The following is a 20,459-nucleotide window of genomic DNA, read 5'->3' as shown; positions in this document are numbered from 1 at the left end:
AAATTGCAAAGCACACTTAACGCGATGCGGCAAAACAACAACAGCAGCAGCAGCAGCAGCGGCAGCAGCAGCAGCAGCAGCACAGGAGGGAATGGCGCATGCACACCCTCACTCACACTCGTTGCTGTTCTTCTTTATTTTCTTCCTTAAGAGCTCCACAATAAATGCCGGAGTTTTACCAGCTGAAAAGCGAATCTAGTTTCAACACGAGAAGCAGCAGCAGCAGCAGCAGCAGCCAGAGCAGCAGCTGCTGCGGTGGGGTTGTTAGGCTACGGTTGGTCTGCTGTAGCCGCAGCAGCAGCAGCAGCAGCAGATTGAAATTTTTGCAACAACCTGAGCAAAATAAAGGCGTTTAGTTTTTATTTCTTCTTTAGTCTTCACCTGTCTTTGTTTTTTGTTTGTTTGTTTGGAGCCGCAGCAGCTGCCAGCCGCCGCAGCGCCACGAGAGTCCAATGGTGCAGCAGCAGCAGCAGCAGCAGCAGAAGCAGCAGCAGCAGTGTCTGTCTGCACAACAGCGCCTAGTGCCCGGTGTCAATAGTTTGGCTTTCTTTTCTCCGATCTCATTCTCCTAAGTCGAAGGCAGCAGCATTACCGGCAGCAGCAGCAGCAGCAGCAGCAACAGCAGTTGGGTCTGTTTGCACGAAGAGTTGGTCTTCTTGCATTTGGCTTTGGTTTGTGGGTTTGTATTTCATTCCCCCACATGGGGAGCGGCAGCAGCAAGAGCAGGATCAGCAGCCATAGCAGCAGCAACAGCGTCAAGACAATGAGCGCTGCAGCATCTGCAGCATCTGCAGCAGCTGCACCAGCTGCAGCAGCAGAAGGGGGGCCCACCTTGGGGGCCCCCCCTTTGCCTGTGAAGGCAGCAACAACCTTTCTAGGGTTTAATAGCGACGCTACTTGTCTCTGCGTCGGCACCACTGCTGGTTTTCTTGTTTGGAGTGTACGCCCTCTACGGTGTATGTACACCTGCGTCTGCGGGCCAGTAACCCTCGTAGAGATGCTCCTAAATACCAGCCTTGTTGCTGTTGTCGGTGCGTAGTTCGTGCTGCTGCTGCGGCTGCTGCTGATGCTACTGATGCAGCTGCTGCTGGTGCGGCTGTTGCTGATGCGGCTGTTGCTGATGCGGCTGCTGCTGATGCTGCTGCTGCTGATGCCGGTGCTTTTGCTGCTGCTGCTGCTGCTGGGTGTGGTAATGGCGTTGGTGGATTCAGTGAGAGGGCAACTGGTCGTGCTGCTACTGCTGTTGTTGCTGTTGTTGCTGCTGCTGTTGCTGCTGCTGTGCTGGCTCTGTTCTTGTGAGGATTGTGTTGCTGCTGCTGCTAGTTCTACTGCAGTTGCTGCACCTTGCTGCTGCATCCGCCTTTGCTGTACCACTCCCGCAGACCCAGCATCAGCAGAAGCAGCATTGGTTTTCTGCTGCTGCAGCAGCAGAAGCAGCAGATGCACAGACACGATCAGCTGCAGCAAGACTTGCTGCTGTTTGTGTGTCTGTTTCCTTTGCTTAGGCAGCGGGATGAGCAGCAGCAGCAGCCGCCGTATGCTGCGGCTATTTAACTGCAAGCCCTCTCCCGCAGCTTCAAGCAGCAACAGCAGCAGCAGCAACAGCGGCAGCAGTTTGATTGGCTGTGTAACTCAGCCTTATGCAATATGCGGGGTGAAGCTAACGCCAGAAAGACTTGTGCTGCTGACGGAGAAGCATATATCTGTGTACGTGCTGCAGTCTCTGTCGCTGCTGCGGACGCTGGAGAGACACCCGAAGCTGCCGCAGCAGCCACGGGGGCTGTTTGCTGCTGCTGGTACGGCAGCTGTTGCTGCTGTTGCTGCTGCTGCAGCATCTGCTGCTGCTGCACGAGAACCCGAGGTGCTGCCACCTGACTCATGGGAAGCAGATGCTGCAGCAGCTAACGGACAGGCGCATGCTGCTGCTGCTGCTGCTGAAGCAAATGATGCGGTAATGGCTGTGGGGTGGTGCCCTCAGCACAGCTATCTTGCGCTCCCAGCAGGGCCTCGGTGCGTTTACTCTTCATGCTGCTGCTGCTGCTGCTGACTGTTTCTGCTGCTGCTGCTGCTGCTGACTGTTTCTGCTGCTGCTGCTGCTGCTGCTGGTACGGTGGTTGAGGTTTCTGTTTCGTGTAGTGCTTCTGTTGCTGTTCTTTCTGCTGTTGTTGCTGCTTCTGTAGCGGTTGTGATATTAAAGACACATTTGCTGTGCATTCAAGGGAGCATACATTGGGGTGTATAGGGAGTTGTTTGTTTGTTTGCGTTGCTGCTATTTGCTGCTGCTGCTGCTGCTGCTTGTTAGAGACGGAGGCGCGGGGGTCTTGTGCCTCTTCAACTTACTCAGCACGCGGTTTGCTGCTTGGAGATGTACACACGAAGAGCCGCTTAGGGCGATTGTCTTTTCTGCTTCTGTCTCTCTTGTTGCTGCAATCTCTATCAAAGTAAACTCTTGCTGATCCTCCTACTGAAGCTGCTGCTGCTGCTGCCGCTGCTCTTTGTGCTGCTGCTGCTTCTGCTGGTAGGAGTGTTGGTGGCGCTGCTGCTGTTGTTGCTGCTGTTGCTGTTGCTGTTGCTGTTGCTGCTGCTTCTGTTGCTGTTGCTGCTGCTGCTGCTGCTGCTGCTGTGCTGGGGGCGACGGCTTCTCGGTTGGAGTAATGGGCGCTGAGCGAAATACATGGCAGCAGCAGCAGCAACAGCAACTGTACAGTAGCAACGCCGGAGGCAGCATCACCAGAGGCAGCGGCAGCAGAATTACAGGGGCTGCTGCTGAGCTCAGCAAAGCAGACAGAGGAGCCGCAGAGCAGCTGTTTGCTGCTCTTGTTCTGCCTCTTGCTAATGTGTCTGCTGCTGCTGCTGTTTTTTTCTGCTGCTCTTGTCTTTTGTCTTGCGTTTGCTGCTGCCGTCTTCTGTGTACTGCTGCCTTTTTGTGTTAGCTGCTGCTGTTGTGCTTTTGCTGCCGCTGTCTCGTGCCTGCTGCTGCTGTCTCATGTCTGCTACTGAAGTGCTGCGGCTGCTGCTGCTGCTACTACCTCGTGTCTTGTCCGTTGCTGTTTGCTGCTGCTGCTGCTAATGCTGCTTCAGGCTTCCGTCGTTCGTATTTTTTCTGTTCCTTCTCTGGAGGCGCTGCTGGCTCTTCACTTGCATTCACCGCAGCTGCTGCTGCAGGCAGCAAGACCCCTTTCGCTGCAATCCACTGTCCGCACAACAGCAGCTACCAGCAGCAGCAGCAGCAGCAGCAGCAGCCGGCGTGCTGCAGCAGATTGGGTAGCTACCGCTGCAGCCCCTTTGCCAACGAGAGGCAGAGAAAGTTGCGGCAGCTCAGTCAAACTCCAAGGCACGGAGTTGCCGCACTCTGCTGCTGCTGCTGCTGCCGCTGCTGCTGCTGCTGCAGCTGCTGCAGCGGATACAGCACACGAGGCGGCAGCGGCAGCACCAGCCGCAGCAGCAAAAACGGTAGCAGCAAGCGCTGAAGCCAAGTCTCCGCAGCAGCAACAGCAACAGCAACAGCAGCAACAGCAGCAGCAACAGCAGCAGGGAAACAGCAAGAAGCAGAAGCAGAAGAAAACCGTTGGTATGCGAGGGAGCAGTAAGAACACGAACGCAAACCCAGTAATGCTCGATGCAGATGCTGCAGCAGAGGGACCCGCCTGTGTTGCTGCGGCTGCCCCTGCTGCTGATTCTCCAACGTCTGCTGCTGCTGCTGCTGCTCGCCCTATGTCCAGCGGTGCAGCAGGTAGCCAGCGGCAGCGCGGAGAGTCTGCTGGTAGCAGCACAGCCAGCAGGCCCCCCCCGAAGGGCAGGATCTCCAAACAGAAACAGAGACAGCAGCAGCAGCAGCAGCAGCTACAGCAGCAGCAACAGCAGCAGCAGGAGCAGCAGCAGCAGCAACAGAAAAAGCAGAAGGAGGAGCAAGAGCAACACGACTCACCGCCCCCCGCCTTGCGTTCACAGGTTGCCGCCAAAGAACGGCACTCAGTCAGTAGCAGCAACAGTAAGACGAGCAGCAGCAGCAGCAGCAGCAAAGCGCGGCGCAGCAGCTGCGGCGGGACTTCCAGTAGCAGCGAGGAAGACGAGGAAGCGTTTGAGAGTGCTGGGAACTTCAGCAGCAGCAGCAACTGCAGCAGCAACAGAAGCCGAAACGGTAATAGCAGCAACAAGACCAAGAACAACAACCGAAGTGGAAGTAGCAGCAGCAGCAAATGCAAAGATGGCAGCAGCGGCAGCAGCAGCAGCAGCAGTAACCTTCCAGTGGGCAGCGCTGGAGTAGGCTCCGCATCCTCGAAGGCGTCGGATGATAAGGCAGCAGCAGCATGCGCGACAGCTTCGGCTCCTGCAGCAGCAGCATCAGGTCCTGCAGCAGCAGCATCCGTCCCTGCAGCAACACCTTCTGCTGCTGCTGGGGACTACAAAATGTCAGCACGGCAAAGGAAGAAGAGAGAGAAGATGCTGCAGCAGCAGGCAGCTGCTGCGCGGCTCGCCGAGGCTGCAGCCCTGGAGCAAGAGCAGCAGCAGCAGCAGCAACAACAGCAGCAGCATTCTGGCCTTCCTGCTGGGGTAGCTGGCCCGTCTGCGTCCGTTGAGAAAGGCAGCAAGCGCTCTACAGCATCTGCAGGTGCAACGAGAGAGGCAGCAGCAGCAACAACAGCATCAGCAGATGCAGATGCTGCGGCTGCGACAGTTGAGCGCGTTGCTGCTTCTCCCCAGCAGCAGCAACAACAGAAGCAACAGCACCGCATGGAGCACCACGGAGACACCGGGGGCCCAGCAGCAAGTCATGATCGTTCCGCAGCAGCAGCAGCTTCCCCAGCAGCAGCAGCAGCAGCAGCTGCTGCTGCTGCTGCTGCAGTGGGCAGGCATCCGACCACTGGAGTAGAGAAAGAAGTTGAAGAAGAAGAATGGGTTTTCTGCGAGGCCTTTAGCAGCAGCAAAGGCACAGCTCAGCAGCAGCAGCAGCAGCAGGAAGGAGACAGTGGGAGACTCAGCAGCCGCAACAGCGCGGCGCTGTCAGCAGAATGGGATAACGTAGAGACACCTGGTGCTTTCACCCCTTCGGGTTGCTGCAGCCCTTTCAGCAGCAGCAGCAACCATAACTGCAGCAACAAGAAGGAAGCAGAAGCCCCTGATGATGCACTCAGCCGCAAGGCAGCAGCAGCAGCAGCAGCATCAGCATTAGAGGAGGCCTCGGCGTCCCGCGATGGCAGCTGGGTGGGGAAGCCGAACATGCAGCTGCTTGCTGATTCATTTAAACTTCTTGTTGACGACGCTGACACAAACCAGCAGCAGCAGCAGCAGCAGATGCTGCTGCCTCCAGCTTGGCTGGGCTTCTCTGAGGGCAGCAGCAGCGGGGCCGGCAGCCACCGATCTGACGGCAGCACCGGGGGAGGCGCAGAATGCGCTGAAACGCCGCAGCAGCAGCAACAGCAGCAGCTGTTGCAGCAGCAGCAGCAGCTGTTGCTGCAGCAGCAGCAGCGCGAGGAAGCAGCAAAGGCACCACAGCAGCGAGGGCTGATTCAACTTACTGGGGAAGCTGCATGCGGCACAGCTTTAAAAGAAGGAGACGCGCTGCGGCAGGTGTCGCTTACCTTCTCTGGCTGCAGCCGAATCTTCACAGTCTCGAGTAAGGCTGCTGCTGCTGCTGCTGCTGCTGCTCCTCTTGCTCCTGCCGCAGTTGCTTCTGCTGCTTTGCTGCTGTTGCTGCTGCTGTTTCTGGTGGTGGTTTTCGTCTTGACATTGCTTGTGCTTTCTTCCAGACAGTGGAGGAGCTACACGGCTTAACTTCTGAGGCTGCTGCTGCTGCTGTTGCTGCTGCTGCTGGTGCTGCAGGAGGCGATGGTCTCGTCTTCGTCTTCAGCCTACCCTGGACTCCAGAGGAACTGCAGAGACACTCCAAATGCGGAGTGGCTGCGCAGCAGCAGCTGCTGCGGACGCTGATTCAGGGAACAGCAGGAGCAGGCAGCAATCAGGGCGGCGCTGCTGCTGCAGCTGCAGCGCCATCAGACAGTGCTACGATTGCTGCAGCAGCTGGAGCAGCAGCAGCACCCCACGGCGCGGCTCTTTCCCAGGCTGCCAATGCTACTGGAAGCAGCAGCAGCAGCAGAACCAGCAGCAGCAGCAAACTTTCGAATATAACAGGAGTTGCCACTGTACGCTCGGTGCCGCGTTTTGTGTCTCTTTGCTGTTCTGGTTGCTCCTGCTGCTGCTACTGCTGCTGCTACTGCTGCTGCTACTGCTGCTGCTACTGCTGCTGGTGCTGCTGCTGCTACTGCTGCTGCTGCAGGAGCATGAGATGCGGTGCTGTGTCTCCGTGTGCTGCTGCTGCTGCTGCCTCCAGTCTGCTTTGGCGTCTCTTACTTCTATGCTGCTGCCGGCCTCTGTCAGTGAGAGGCTGCTGCATGCACGGGGCTGCGATTGCTGCATCTCTCTTCCTTCCTCAGCTAAGGGCAGGTGAGCTAACCTTCTTCTTCTTGAGCAGCAGCAGCAGCAGCAGCAGCAGCAGGCGTTGCTGCTGGTGGATTGCCTCTGCTGGCTGCTGCTGGCTGCTGCTTGCTGCTGCTTGCTGCTGCAGCAGCAGCTGCCTGGGGTAATATTTCTGCTGCTTGTTTGTGCGTGGGGGGAGCGTTGATGTTTGCTCTGCTGCGGTTTGCATAGGCGTCTGTTTTCTTGCTGCTGCTGCTTCTGTCTCCTTTTGTTGCTTTGTTTGCTGCTGTTGGCACAAAGCTGCTGCGGCGTCTCGGAGGCAGCAGCAGCAGCAGCTGCTGCTGCTGCTGCCGCGTTGTTTTGTGTCTCCCTTGTTGAATCTCTTGTCTCTTTTTGTGTTTTTTTCTCGTTCTATTTCTACTCTCTCGTTTATTATTGTTTGAAGTCAGACAAATAAACAAAACTTATTGGTGGATCTGCAATCTCTCCTACTGTCTCTGTCTCTGTCTCTGTCGCTGTCTCTATCTTTATTTTTATCTGTGTCTCTGTATCTGTCTGTCTCTGTCGCTGTCTCTTGTCGCTGTCTCTGTCTCTATCTTTTGTTTATCTTGCTTGTATGTGTACCCTGTTTGTTTGCTGCTTGTTTGTTTGTTTGTTTGCTTGTTTGTTTTTGTTTGTTTGTTTGCTGCTGCTGCAGCAGCAGCAAACAAACAAACAAAAACAAACACAGCTGCTGTCAGTGTTTATCTGTCGGCATTCTCGCCGTGTACTTGCTGCTGCTTTTGCTGCTGCTACTGCTGCTGCTGCTGCTGTGTTGCAGTGTGGCGTGTGTGGCTCCTTCTGACCTTCTCCCAGGCGACGAATTTGAAGTACGTCATCACAACAGCAAATAGCAACAGCAGCAGCAACAGCAGCAACAGAAGCAAGAAGCAGCAGCGATTCCAGCAGCAGCAGCAGCAGCAGCAGCAGCAGCAAACGCAGATTAGCCTGCTGGGGTATTGGGATCGATTTGCTGGGAGCTGCTGCTGCTTGCAGCTCGCTGTTCATCGTTGTCTCCTTAGTGTCACCCTTTTTTGCTGCGGCTGCTGTGCCTGATGCTGCTGCTATTACTGCGACTACTGCTGCTGCTGTTGCTGCTGCTGTTGCTGCTCTGCTGCTGCTGCTTGTCTCGCAGGTCTTTGTGGGCCTCAACAGCGGCTTCGCCTACACCTACAGCTGCCAGCTGCACCCATCGAGCAGATATCGGTGAGTCCGCCGCAGCAGCAGCACAAGCTGCAGCAGCAGCAGCAGCAGCAGCTGTAGCAGCATACTGCTAGCAGCACTGGGCAGTTGCTGGATTCCGCTGCAGCTTTGACTGCGCTTAATGGCGCGGTTTTTATGTCGCTGCATTTGCTGCTGCTACATTCGGCGTTGCTCTATTTGCTCCTGCTGCTGCTCCTGCTGCTGCTGCTGCTGCTGCTAAACCAGGCTTCGCGACGAGCAGATCCTGGAGACCCAGAGGAGCGACAGCTAATGCTGTGTCTGACTTCAAGCGTTGAGTACAACAGCAGCAGCAGCAGCAATGTGCATGTGCACATGAAGGCTGCTGCTGCTGCTCTGTGTTCTAGCCTGAGAGCAGCTGTTAAGACCGGCGCACGAATGCCGGAATTCCTTTGCAAGTGTAGCAGCAGCAGCAGCAGCAACTGCTGCTGCTGCTGCAGTCACGCATGCTTCTTGTAGGCCCATACGGGTTTTGCCGATTGCGTACCGGGTGCAAGAAGCTGCACCACCGGCTGCTGCTGCTTCTGCTGCAGCAGCAGCAGCTGCTGCAGCAGTTGTAGTAGGGAAATGGAAACTGTAAACAGCAGGATCCTGCAGCAGCAGCAGCTGCTGCTGCTGCTGAAGCCCCCTTTATCGTAGCCCCCTTGGATTTTGCTGCAGCAGCAACAGCGGCGGCAGCAGCATTGGGTGTAGCAACAAACAAGGCTGTTGCTGCTGCAGTTAGCTTGCTTCAGCGCCCCAAAAAGCTATTTGTCTGCTTTATCTTCTTAATCCTTGTTCCTTTAAGAGATCCCGAATGCCGCAAGTTGTGCTGCAGTTACAGAGGCTTCAACGAGAAGCAACAAGCTCAGTTTGCTGCTGCTGTCGCAGCAAGAGCAGCAGCAGTACTCCTTCTGCTGCTGCAGCAACTGAACTAGTGTAACGAGACCGACCATCATCTAAATAACTTTGCTGCAGGTGTGCGCAGCAATGTCAGGCGCAGGTGCACGCAATACCTTGCAGCAGCAGCAGCAGCAGCTGCTGCTGCTGCTGCTGATGCGCTGCATAGCTAAGCCGTAGTTGGCTGTCCTTCTGCCCTGTCTATGCTAGAAACCCTAAACCCTAAACTCTATTCTACTGTGAATGCGACTAGCTGCTGCTGCTGCTGGCTGCTGCAGCACTAGGCCCAAGAGCTGCCGTTTCACCCGGCAGTCACCCCTCGGCTGCACAAGAACCCTTCCACCAGCAGCAGCAAAGGCAACAGCAGCAACAACAGCAGCAGCAGCAACATCAACAGCAGCATGAAAACATGTCTATTAAGACAACAAAACAGGTTGTAAGCGAAAGCAAGAGACACTACAGACAGGAGGAAGCAGAACGCGTGCTGCCCCTCGGGTACGATATTGCTGCAAAGGTGCTGCTGCTGCTGGTGCTGCAGCAGCTGCTCCACTGTTTAGAGCCGGGATCGCAGCACTTAGTTTCTGCTGCTGCAAGACACAAACAACCCGCCTGCTGCTGCAGAGCAGCAGCAAAAGGCCGTACTGCCAACATTCGTTGAGATGCAGCACCGTGCCCCTCCTAATCCAGTGCACACGCATGTGCTGCTGCTGCTGCTGCTGCTGCTGCTGCAGACACTCCCCGAGGCGAGGCCTGAAGAGCTGCTGCAGCAGCTGCTGATGCTCGTGTCGCCATAGACCGCAAGGAACGAAGGAGGGGGCGGTGCTGAGCGCTGCTTTTGCTGCTGTTGCTGCTGTTGCTGCTGCTGCTGTTGCTGCTGCTGCTGTTGCTGCTGCTGTTGCCGCTGTTGGTGCTGGAGTTCGCACTGTTTTGCCGGGGCCTATGAGCAGCTGGTGCTGCAATTGGTGCTGCAGTTTGTGCTGCTGCTGCCGCAGCAGCAGGAAGCGAAGGCGTGCTTCCGGCGTCTTCTGACGTGCCATTTCTCTTGCCCACCGTCCGCTGCTGCTGCTGCTGCTGCTGCTGCTGCGGTTGCTGCTGCTGAGGCGTGGAGCTGTTGCTAGCGCTGCTGCCTGCTGCTGCTGCTGTTGCTGTTGCTGCTGCTGCTGCTTCTGCTGCCCTAGGCCGTAGTGACATGTACGCTGTGGATGCTGCAGCCCTTGGCGTATTGCCTGGAGCCTCATGAGCAGCAGAGAGCGAAGGCAGGCTGCTACTGCTGCTAATGTTGCTGCTGCATCTGTTGCCGGTAGCAGCAGCAGGAGCAGCAACAGCAACAGCAACAGCCTTGCGGCGCCCTCGTCGCGCTTCTCTGGGAGATTCGTTGCTGCTGTTATTGCAGTTGCCGTTGCTGCTTTTGTGTGGATTGTCGCTGCTGCGAATGTTGCTGCCTCCAGCGGCAGCAACAACAGCAGCAGCAGCAGCAATTTCTTCTCTGTCCGCAGGCGAGCCCTCCTCCTGGGCGCTGCTGCCCTGTGGCAATCGGATGTTTTCTGCCCCTGCAGCAGTGCGGCGATATAAAGACTTACGAATGCTGCTGCTGCTGCTAATGTTGTTGCTGCTGCTGCTGCTGCCGTTGCAGGTGCGACGCCGTGCTGCAGCACCATGGCTAGGTTCGTCTGCTTCGCTGCTGGAGTCCCCTGGGCCCGACTCAAGATGGCGGCGCTTAACAGTCTGCTGCTGCTGCTGTTGCAGTTGCTGCTGCTGTTGCTGCTGTTGTTGCTCCTGCGGCTGTTGCACTTCTTGCTGTTGTTGTTGCTGCTGCTGCTGTCGTGGGTTGCGGCACCGCAGCAGCATCGTACCCCTCAGGCGTCCTGTCTCTACTTCTGTACAAGCCCGCGGGGAGGCAGCAACAACTGCAGCAGGAGCAACGGCAGGAGCAGCAGCAGCAGCAGCATCACACACTGTGTCACTGCCTTCCGTTAGAGGAGGCTTCCTCTTCAAACAGCAGCTGGCGCTGTTTCCGCTGCTGTTGGTGCTGCTGCTGTTGGTGCTGCTGCTGTTGATGTTACTGCTGTTGCTGCTGCTGTTCTCTATAGAAGCTGCAGAAGCAGGCGATCCTCCGCCTGCTGCAGCAACTGCAGCAGCTGCTGCTGCTCTGGTTGTTGCTGCACCTGAACGAGCAGGGACTGCGCTGCTGTTGCGGCTGCTGTAGCTGCTGTGGCCTAAAGCTGCTGCTGCAGCTGCCGGCGAGATCCCTGCAGCTTTTGCTGCTGCAGTGCGGGGTCCTGCAGCAGCAGCAGCGGCTGGAGAAGCAGCAGCTGCAGTAACAGCTGCAGTAGCAGCAGCAGCAGGAGCTGCAGCAGCATGACCTGTCCAAGCAGCAGCAGCATTTGAAGGGCTTTCTGCAGCAGCAGCTTCTTCTTTTGCTGCTGGCTCCTCTTTCTCTGCTGCACGCTGTCGCAGCCCCCTCCGTCGCACCGCTGGAATTGCTGCTGTGGCCTCCTCTGTTGCTGCTGTTGCTGCTGTCGTTACTGCTGTCGTTGCTGCTGGCGCTGCGGCTGCACTCCGGAGGCGGCTGTTCCCCTCTGTTAGCACTTTGTCTTCTCTACCGCTTGCTGCTGTCGCTGCCGTCACAGCAGCAGGAGCAGCAGCAGCACCAGCTGCAGCAGCAGCACGACGCATTTGAGCGCCACCTGGAGGCCCAGACACACTAGAACCCGCCGCAACTGCAGCAGCACTGGCTACGGCAGCAGCACTGGCAGCAACAGCAGCAGAGCGCCGCTCTTTATCAAGCCGTGGCGAAGGTACTACCGCTTCTGCGGGTTGCTGCTGCTGCTGCTGCTGCTGTTTCTCTTGCAGCTGCTGCTGCCGCCGCTCTCTGCCGCTCGAAGGCCCAATTATAGACGAAGAGGATGTGGGAGGTTGGGAGTCGCGCGGTTGCTGCTGTTGCTGCTCCTCTTGCTGCTGCTGCTGCTGCTGCTGCTGGTCCTGAGCTTTGGTATGGGAGAAGTGGTGCGGTAGCAGCAGCTGCTGCTGGTGCCGCAGCAACGCAGGGGGCCTCAACTCAAAGCAGCAAACCTCAGGCTTGACCTTCCCGTGCTTCAGCAGCGCCGCCACCTCGTGTGGCAGCGGATGCCGCACTTGCTGCTGCACCGAGTCCCACAGCTCCTGCAGCAGCAACAACAGCAGCAGCAGCAGCAGCAGCATTGGTCGAGATAGAATGCGTGGAAGCCTACGACTGCGAGCAAGCGCCCAGCAGCAGCAGCAACAGCAGCAGCACAAACACCGCGAACAGCAGCAAGACCAGCAGCAGCAACAGCCACAACAGCAAACGTAGCAGCAGCAGCAGCAGCAGCAGCAAACCTGAAGACAAGCCCGTCGCTGGTGAGGTGTAGAGACAAGGAGTTTGGACCAGACAGCCAAACGCTTCGCCGACTCATCTGCAGCGCAGCAGCAGCAAACGCAGCAGCAAACTCACACCAGCAACTGCAGCTGCAGCGGCAACAACACCGCTGCATAGCAAGACACAGCCTGGCCTACACAAGCAGCAGCAGCGCCACCAGCGGGAGCCACCACAGCATAAGAAGCCGCAGTACCAGTAGCAGCACCACGAGCAGCAGCAGCAACAGCATAAGCAGCACGCGGCTCAGGTGCAGCGCCATGAGCAGCAGAAACAACAGGAACAACAACAGCAGCAGAAACAGCTATACCACCAGGAACAGTAGCAGCACCAGCACCAGCAGAAACAGCAGCGGCAGCAGCAACATCAGCAGCAGCACGAGCAGCAGCACTAACAGCAGCAAGAACACCAGCAGCACCAAAGAAGCAGCAGCACCAACAGAAGCAGCAGCACCAGGAGCAGCACCAACAGAAGCAGCAGCAGAAGCACCAAAAGAAGCAGCAGCAGCAGAAGTAGCACCAACAGAAGCAGCAGCAACAGCAGCAGCAGCAGCAGCATACATCCGAATAGGTTGACAGAGAAGGTCCTGCTAAATCGACGCCCTGCAGAAGCTGTCCACCTGCAGCGCCACTGCGGCTGTCTCCTCTCATCAAGCCACACGCAGTGCAGCGGCCGCCTGCTGTCTAGACGCGCACCTGCTTCTGCAGCAGCAACAGCAGCAGCAGCAGCAGCAGCAGCAGGAACAGCAGCAGCAAGCATACAGTCCCGCATTCACCTCAAATCAAACGCCCCCACTGCAAACCAACTCCTCGTCGCTAAAGGCCGTACACTGTACGTGCTACTGCTGCTGCTGCTGCTGCTTCTGCTGCAGCAGCAGCAGCAGTTGCTGCTGCTGCTCTTGCTGTTTATTTACCTGAGTGGGGTTCGGGGTTAGGCTTGAAGTGTCTGCTCAGCAGCACAGCAGCGTCCACTAAGGCCTCCAGCTGCGGCAACTCGCCGTAGCCAGGCGGCAGCAAACTGGCGCGGCAACTCCCGCTGCTGCTGCTGCTGCTGCTGCTGCTGCTGCTTGTGCTGCTGCTGGCGTTGCTCCCGCTGCTACCGCTGCCCTTGCTGCTGCTGCAGTTTTTGTCGCCGCTGCTGCTGCTGCCGCTGCTGCTGCTACGGCTGCAGAGCTCCTCGCCTTTTCCCTTCTGAGTGGAGACCTTTGCAGCAGCAGCAGCAGCATCGGGGGTGGCTGCTGCTGCTGTGGGTTTTGCTGCTGCAGCTGCAGATTTACTATGTTGCTTCCCTTCGTCTACTGGTGGAGCCGCCGACGCTGCAGATGGTCCGTTCGGATGCTGTAGCGGTTGCTGCTGCTGCTGCTGCTGTTGCTGCTGCTGCTGTTGCTGCTGCTGCTGTGGCAGCAAAGTCCAGAAAGGAAGACGCCACTGCGGACGCTGGAGCCAAAGAGCCGCAACCCCTTGAGGCTGTTGCTGCTGCAGCAGGGCTTGCTGCGCTGCAGCAGGCGTTACTCCTTGTGGGGTCGATTGCTGCTGCTGCAGCCGCTGCAGCAGCTGCTGCTGCCAGAGCTGCTGCCACTGCTTCATTCGCTGCTGGTGCAGCAGCTGCGGGTGCAGCTGCGGCTCTCCACCTGCAGCAAACAGCAGCAAGACAGCAGCGCGACATGCAGGCGCCGGGAAGCACACACTACCCACCCATGGCGTCTAGCTAGCTAGCTAGCTAGCTAGCTAGCTACCAAATCAGCAAGAGTGCTCATACGTTGAAGCCAAAATGATTCCTTACCGAGAGTGGCCGCAGCAGCCGTAGGGTCTGTGGGGGGTACCGCTGATGCGAGCTGCTGCTGCTGCTGCTGCTGCTGCTGCGCCTGCTGCTGAGGCTGCTGCTGCTGCTGCTCTTGCCGCTTGCGAATGAGGTACTGAAGGACAAGCTGCTGCTGCTGAGCGGACGCCAGCTGCTGCTGTTGTGCAGCCAAAGCCAGCTGCTGCTGCGACACCAGGTGCTGCAGCTGCTGCTGGGGGTCCGTTTTGCTGCTGCTGCTGCTGCTAGTGGTGCTGCTGCTGTTTGCGGCAGCACGCATCCCTTCAAACTTGGGGCCAACAGCACTGCTTGCATGCACCGCCTTGCTGCTGCTGCTGCTGCTGCTGTTGCTGCTGCTGCTGGCGGCGATGGCAAGCTGCTGCCTGGTGGTGGGCGGAGTGGGGGTTGGCTTGACAGCCTCAGCAGCAGCAGCAGCAGCAGCAGCAGGGCCTGCGCCTGCTGCAGCAGCAAACGTCCTTGATTCTGAATAAGGAGACAGCAAATAAACAAACCTCCTCGCCGCCAGCAGCTGCCGCGTAGTTCCTACATCCATCACCTGACTCCGCTGCAGTTTGTGTGTCTGCAAGAAGACTTGCATTAGGTACCAGCTCGAAGACTGCAGCACAGCAGCAGCAACAGCAGCAGCAGCAGCAGTAGCAGCGGGAGGCACCTTAGTAACAGCCTCCGCACGAATTCGGCCCATAATGGCCAACCAAAACACCAACAAACAGCAGTGAAAGCAAGCAGAGCGCAGCAGCAGCAGCTGCTGCAGACACAAGAGCAGCAGCAGCAGCAGCAGCAGCAGGCACAAGAGCAGCAGCAGGAGACACAAGAGCAACAGCAGCAAGAGGCACAACAGCAGCACAAGCAGCGGCAAGTACAGCAGCAACAGCACAACAACGACAAAAACAGCATAACAACAACAGCAGCAGCAGCAACAGCAGCAGGTGAATGAGAGCTTACGAAAGGATCTGCTGCTGGGAGTGCTTCAATATCATCGAGAGTAGAGACAGCAAACTCCTCGCCTGCAGGGACCAGACAGCCTGCCAGCAGGGCATTGCGCAGCAGCAGACGCCCCTCACGGGTAGCCTCCTTCTCAGCCAACACGCGACTCATGCTGCTGAACACGCAGCTGCTGCTGCTGCTGGTGGTGCTGCTTCTGTTGTAACTCCGAGGGCCACCACCCCAAGAACTGCCGGAGCCGTCCGCTGCAGCAGCAGGTGCTGCCTTTCGCTTCCTGCTGCTGCGCAGCAGCTGCTGCTGCTGCTTCGATCCGCTGCCAGAAGGGCATGCAAGCAACCCCTGCAAGAAATCACCGACGCGGTAGCCTCCTGCTGCTGTTGCTGCTGCTGCTGCTGCTGCGCCTCTCTCATCGCCCTCACCACCCGGCAGCTGCTCCAAACGCGGCACCACCCCACACAGCTTCAGGGGCCGCGATACAGGCGTCCTGTTAACTTTGCTGCTGCTGCTGCTGCTGCTGAGAGCAGCAGCACTCGGAGAAGTTACTGCTGCAGTAGCCGGCACCGGAGACGCTGGCCCGGCTGAATCGAGACTGTCTACTGAGCTAGTTGCTGCTGCTGCTGCTGCTGCTGGCGTCGAGCTGCAGCTCCTGCTGCTGCTCTCTGCAGCGGAGACAGCACCAGAGATTTCAGGGTCTCTAAGGCGTGGAGGCAGCTGTCTCTTGGGTCTGTCCGGTCGCTCCTGCTGCTGCTGCTGCTGCTGCAGCGACCTACGGGACCGCAGCAAGGGGTGGTGACGCTCTGCTCCCTGCGGAGGCGGCCTATGCTGCAGCAGCACGTCCTGCTGCTGCTGCTGCTGCTGCAACCTCAACATGTACGCATCCGATTTCTGCAGCATTTGCTGTTGCTGCTGCTGCTGTTGCTGCTGTTGCTGTTGTTCCAGTTGCTGCTGTTGTTGCTGTTGCTGCAGAGCTATGTGCTCTTCATATGTAATGGCTGATGGCTGCAGCAGCCGCTGCAGATCTTGCTGCTGCTGCTTGCCAACGAAGCTAATGCTGCCTTGCTGCTGTACCAAGAAGCGAAGTGCTGCTTCTCGTGCTGCAGCAGAAGAGCCGTACAGAGACAAAGAGAAGCAACGGAGGTTAACAGCAGCAGCAAACCAGCAAGAGGGGGGTTCGGACGCGAAGCTGCACCTGCAAGACGCACACAGCCTGCTGCTGTTGCTGCTGCTGCTGCTGCTGCCGCTGCTCCAGCTGCTGTTGCTGCTGCTGCTGGTGGGACTAGGGTCGCTCTTGCCATCCGACGCTTCGCAGCAGCAGATAGATTTGTCTTCTGTGTCGTTGCTGCTGCTGCTGCTTCTGCGCGGCGAGCGCTCATCGCTGCTGCTGCTGCGGGTTCTGCTGCTGCTGCCGCAGCTGTCGGGTGCAGCATCCGCAGCAACAAAGCACTTACGATGATTTGCGTGCTTACCCCTCTCCCCTCTGAAGTCTTTGCTGCTGCTGCTTCTGCTGCTGCTCCCGCTGCTGCTCGTGCAGCAGCTGCTGTTGGCTGCGTCCTGCTGCAGCCTCACGAGAGGGCAGCAGCAAGACAGCCCCATCGAGTCGTCGTCTCCTGGCATCTGCTGCTGCTGCTGCTGCTGCTGTTGTTGCTGCTGCTGTCGTTCCTTTGATAACGCACCGCCGGCGGCGCTACTGCACCAACTGCTGCTGCTTCCGCCGCTACCGTTGCTGCTGCTGCTGCTGCTGCCATCAGCAGCAGCAGCAGCAAGCCAAGCCTCGCCCTTAAGAAGGAAGGCCTGCTGCCTCCAAACAATGAGAGCCCCCCTTCGTAAGTAGCAGAGCCCGTGCACTGGGGGATATCGATCGCACCCTGTCAAGCAGCAGCTGCAGAACTTCTCCCCTGCTGCTGCTGCTGCTGCTGCTGCTGCTGTGGAGCTTTTGCCGCCTAGTGCTGCAGCGTTAGGACCCCCAGCAGGCACAGCAGCAGCACCTTGCAGCCGGCATGCCTTCACCGACTCACCTGCTGCTGCTGCTGCTGCTGCTGCTGCTGCTGAAGTGGACTCACAAGGCGTCGCGCAGGCGAACAAACTGTGAGGATCTGCTGCTGCAGCGGCAGCTTCTGCTGCTGCTGCTTCAGCAGCAACTGCTGCCGCAGAGCGAATGCACAACGAAGCAGAAATACGATACGCGGGTTCTTCTGCAGCAGCAGCAGCAACAGGAGCAGCAGCAGGTGCTGCAGCAGCTGGGAGCCCCATGCTGGCGGTACTGCTGCTGCTGCTGCTGCTGCTGCTGCTGCTAGGCACAGATATCTGCTGTTGCTGCTGCAGCTGCTGCTGCTGCTGCTGCTGCACCGGCGCCGCCCCCAAATTCGCTGCTGACGGCGTCAAACGACTGGGCTCTGCAGCAGAGTGCAGCCCCGAGTCCCTTGAAGCACAGGAAGCTGCAGCAACAGCAGCAGCAGCAGCAGCTGCTGCTGCTGCTGCATGTGCGGATGGCTGCACGCCGAGCATCAGCCCTGCTGCATGCAAGCATGCTGCTGCTTGCTGCTGCTGCTGCTGCATACTCAGCCACAGACCTCGGCCGCTCCCCGCAGAGGGAGCTGCTGCTGCGGTCCCTGCAGCAGCATCGCCTGCACCAACTGCAGCAGCAGCAGGACCTGCTGCTGCACCCGTTGCAGCTGCTGCTGCAGTCGGTCTCTCCGCCTTTAGAGACAAAGAAGGCCCTGCTGCGCGTCGCAGCAGGGAAGGAAGTATGGTGGGTTGCTGCCGCTTGCACGCACCCACTGCAGGACGCACCTTCAAAGACCCTGCAGCAGCAGCAGAGGCAGCAGCACCTGCTGCTGCTGCTGCACCTGCTGCTGCTGCTGCTGCTGCCCTTGTATCCGCTGGCAGTGCTGCTGCGCGTGGTGTGTCGCTGCCGTTTGTCTCGCGGCAGGCCCGCGCTGCATCTGCTGCCTTCGGTGCCGTTGCTGCTGCTGCTGCTGCTGCTGCTACTGCTGTATCCACATGACTGTATGAAGTTGCTGCTGCTGCTGCTGCTGCTGCTGTTGGAAAATCGGGGGACGCCGGGTCTGATGATATGCTGCAAGCAATGTGCGAGGTTGTTGATCTACGGCCTCCGTGATGCTGCTGCTGCTGCTGCTGCTGCTGCTGCTGCAGTTCCTGCTGTTGTTGCTTCGTGCAGGACCAAGGCGAGGGTGCGACCTTGTGTTTTGCTGCTGCATCCGCCTGAATGTTGTTGCTGTTGCTTCCACTACCAGCAGAGGCTGCTCTGCTGCTGCTGTTGCACGTAGTACTGATGCTGCTGCTGTCGCAAGCAGTAGACACACTGCTGCTGCTGCTGCTGCTGTTGCTGCTGTTGCTGCTGCTGCTATTGCTGCTGCCCCTGCTGCTGCAAGGCGTGGTCTTCTGAAGTGCATGGGGTACAGAGCGTAGACTCGCCTTGCGGCTGCTAGGGGTGCATGGCTGCGGCAGCACTACAGCCGCAGCAGCAGCAGCTGCTGCTGCTGCTGCTGTGGGGCCCCGGGGGGTCTGTGCAGGGGGTGTCGGACCTCGCGGGGTCGCCATACTTACTTTTGCTGCTGCTGCTGCTTTTGCTGCTGCTTGCTGCTGCTGCGCTGCTTTCCCCCCAAGCCGATGCGGCTGCAGTGGCTACGGGAGTGCTGCATCAGCGGAGAGCACCGCAACAGCGCAGCAGCAGCATCTGCTGCTGCTGCTGCTGCGGTAGAATCAAAAGCGGCAGCTAGAATGTTTGTACAGAATGGTCGGTAGTGTCGTTACTGCGGGTGCTGTCTGCTGCTGCTGCTGCTGCAGCTGCTGCTGCAGCTGCTGCTGCGGCCTGCTGGGGGGCCTTGGAGATGCGGAGGCCGTATGAGGGCCTGTTTCGTCGCTACAGCACCACCGCGCTGCTGCTGCTGTGGCTGCTGCTGCTGCTGCTGCTGCTGCTGTTCCTAGGATGGCGTCTTAATGCCGTGCTGCAGTTGCTGCTGTGCCTCCCCTACGGAGCCAACATGTTTGAAGGGCCTGTATAACTGCTGCAGCTGCTGCAGCAGCTGAGGCGGTGTACATACACCTGAGCGCTAAGAAGCCAGTAGGAACAGCGAGAAAGGGATGCCCCAATAAGGGAGGGTGTGCGCCTGCCAAGGTCGCTGCTGCTGCTGCTGCTGCTGCTGCTGCTGCTCCGCTGCGGCAAGATGCGGTGTTTAGCCCAGCAGAGGCCAAGGAACGACAAAGGAACTGGCGGAAAGAAGCTGCAAACGGGAGGAGCCGCAGCTGCTGCTGCGTTTACTGCTGCTGCTGTTGCTGCTGCAGCAGAGAGCGCTGCCCCGACAGAGCAGGAGAGCGCAAGGCTAAGGAAACAGACTGAGGCCCTGCAGCTCTTTGTTTAATAAGTAAAATATAAACAAAACAATAATAACAACCTCAAGCTCAGGCGGCAGCAGCAGAAGCCTGCCTTCTGCTGCAGCAGCAGCACCACCCCTCCTTCAGCTGCGTCAGCAGCAGCAGCGCAGCAGCAGGGCAGCAGCAGCAGCAGGAAGATTGGGCGCTCGAAGGGGCAAGTCTACAACTGCAGCACAGCAGCAGCGGTTGTTAATAGTATTTCTGTTTCCCCCCTCCTTCCAAAGCCTTTTGCTTTCGTCTCACGCTGCTGCTGCTGCTGCTGCTGCTGCTGCTGCCGGGGGTTCGGTTCCGCCTGCTGCTCACAGCCTCGAGAGTACACCAGGGAGACCAAAACAGCAGCAGGAGCAGCAGAACCAACTGTAGCAGCAGCAGCTGCTGCTGCTGTTGCTGTTATGTCCCTGTGCTGCAGCTCCATCGCTCCACGCTGCAGTATCTTACACACCAAGACTCGACGGGGATCAGCAGCAGCAGCAACAACAGCAACAGCAGCAACAACAGCAGCAACAGCACAGCCTGAGAGAGTGCTTGCGTTCCGTCTCACTGCAACAACACCTGCAGCTGGTGCAGCAGCAGCAACGGCAACAGCTGCAGCTGCAGCAGACGCAGACGCAGCTGCTGCTGCAGCAGACGCAGCTGCTGCAGCAGCAGACGCAGCAGCAGCTGCTGCAACATGCAACTAGGACAAGGAGATGGCAGCGTCAATGCGGTTCGTCTCCTTCAAGGGGCTGGTTGCCCCACGGCATGCAGCAGCAACAGCAGGTTCTCGTAAGTCGCCCGTTGCTGCTGCTGCAGCAGCTGCAGCAGCAGGTAGCTGCTGCTGCAGGGGCTCAGTTGGAATGATGCTCGCGGCAGCGGTGCCCCACAGCAGTACTCAGAGGCAGCAAAGGATGCAGCGGCAGTTGCTTCTGCTCAGTGCAGAGCCAACAGCAACAGCTGCAGCAACAGCAGCAACAGCAGCACAAGTACCTGCAACTGCTGTTGCTGGCGTTTCTTTGGTTTATGCGCTCCGACAACAGCAGCGGCTGCTACATCTTTCCGCTAGCATGCGGCAGCAGCAGCAGCAGCAGCCTCATCAGCCGTCGAAGAGAGAGCAACCAACATCTGCTGCGTCTCCTGCTGCTGCTGCTGCTGCTGAGTCTGCTCAGCCCGCACCACTTGCTGCTGCAGGGGATTATGTACTCCCTGAAGCAACGGAAGCCCCGTTGCAGCTGCGATCAGGCTTTACTGCGTCGCCGCCAGTGAGACCGCTGCCTCTTCCGTCTGCTGCTGCTGCTGCTGCTGCTGCTGCTACTGCTGCTGCTGCTGCGGTCGAGGGCACCCTCGCGTGACAGCAGCGGCGGCGAGTGTTCGCTTG

The 20,459-nt window shown here is 58.4% G+C and overlaps 3 protein-coding genes across 3 annotated transcripts; 2 read left to right on the top strand and 1 right to left on the bottom strand.

Moving 5' to 3' along the window:
* Nucleotides 1-763: 763 nt before the first annotated feature.
* On the top strand, nt 764-7,733 carry EAH_00013100 (hypothetical protein, conserved; the record flags this gene model as incomplete). Its single annotated transcript, XM_013394541.1, has 6 exons — nt 764-879; nt 1,510-1,951; nt 3,082-5,617; nt 5,755-6,143; nt 7,273-7,412; nt 7,592-7,733. The coding sequence occupies 6 exons, from the start codon at nt 764-766 to the stop codon at nt 7,731-7,733; spliced, it is 3,765 nt and encodes a 1,254-aa protein (XP_013249995.1).
* A 1,501-nt stretch (nt 7,734-9,234) lies between these two features.
* EAH_00013090 (glycoprotein 96-92, putative) lies at nt 9,235-18,271 on the bottom strand (the record flags this gene model as incomplete). Its single annotated transcript, XM_013394540.1, has 6 exons — nt 9,235-11,718; nt 11,914-11,990; nt 12,511-12,651; nt 12,864-13,580; nt 13,733-14,363; nt 14,711-18,271. The coding sequence occupies 6 exons, from the start codon at nt 18,269-18,271 to the stop codon at nt 9,235-9,237; spliced, it is 7,611 nt and encodes a 2,536-aa protein (XP_013249994.1).
* Nucleotides 18,272-18,451: 180 nt separating this feature from the next.
* Nucleotides 18,452-19,945, top strand: EAH_00013080 (hypothetical protein; the record flags this gene model as incomplete). The annotated part of the gene is made up of 2 exons (XM_013394539.1): nt 18,452-18,467; nt 19,515-19,945. 2 exons carry the CDS (start codon nt 18,452-18,454, stop codon nt 19,943-19,945), a joined length of 447 nt encoding a protein of 148 aa, XP_013249993.1.
* Nucleotides 19,946-20,459: the final 514 nt, after the last annotated feature.

The sequence above is a fragment of the Eimeria acervulina genome, genomic scaffold (assembly GCF_000499425.1).
Source record: "Eimeria acervulina Houghton genomic scaffold, Eah_scaff74, whole genome shotgun sequence".
Taxonomy (NCBI): domain Eukaryota; phylum Apicomplexa; class Conoidasida; order Eucoccidiorida; family Eimeriidae; genus Eimeria; species Eimeria acervulina.
This window is presented reverse-complemented; position numbering and strand designations above follow the sequence as displayed.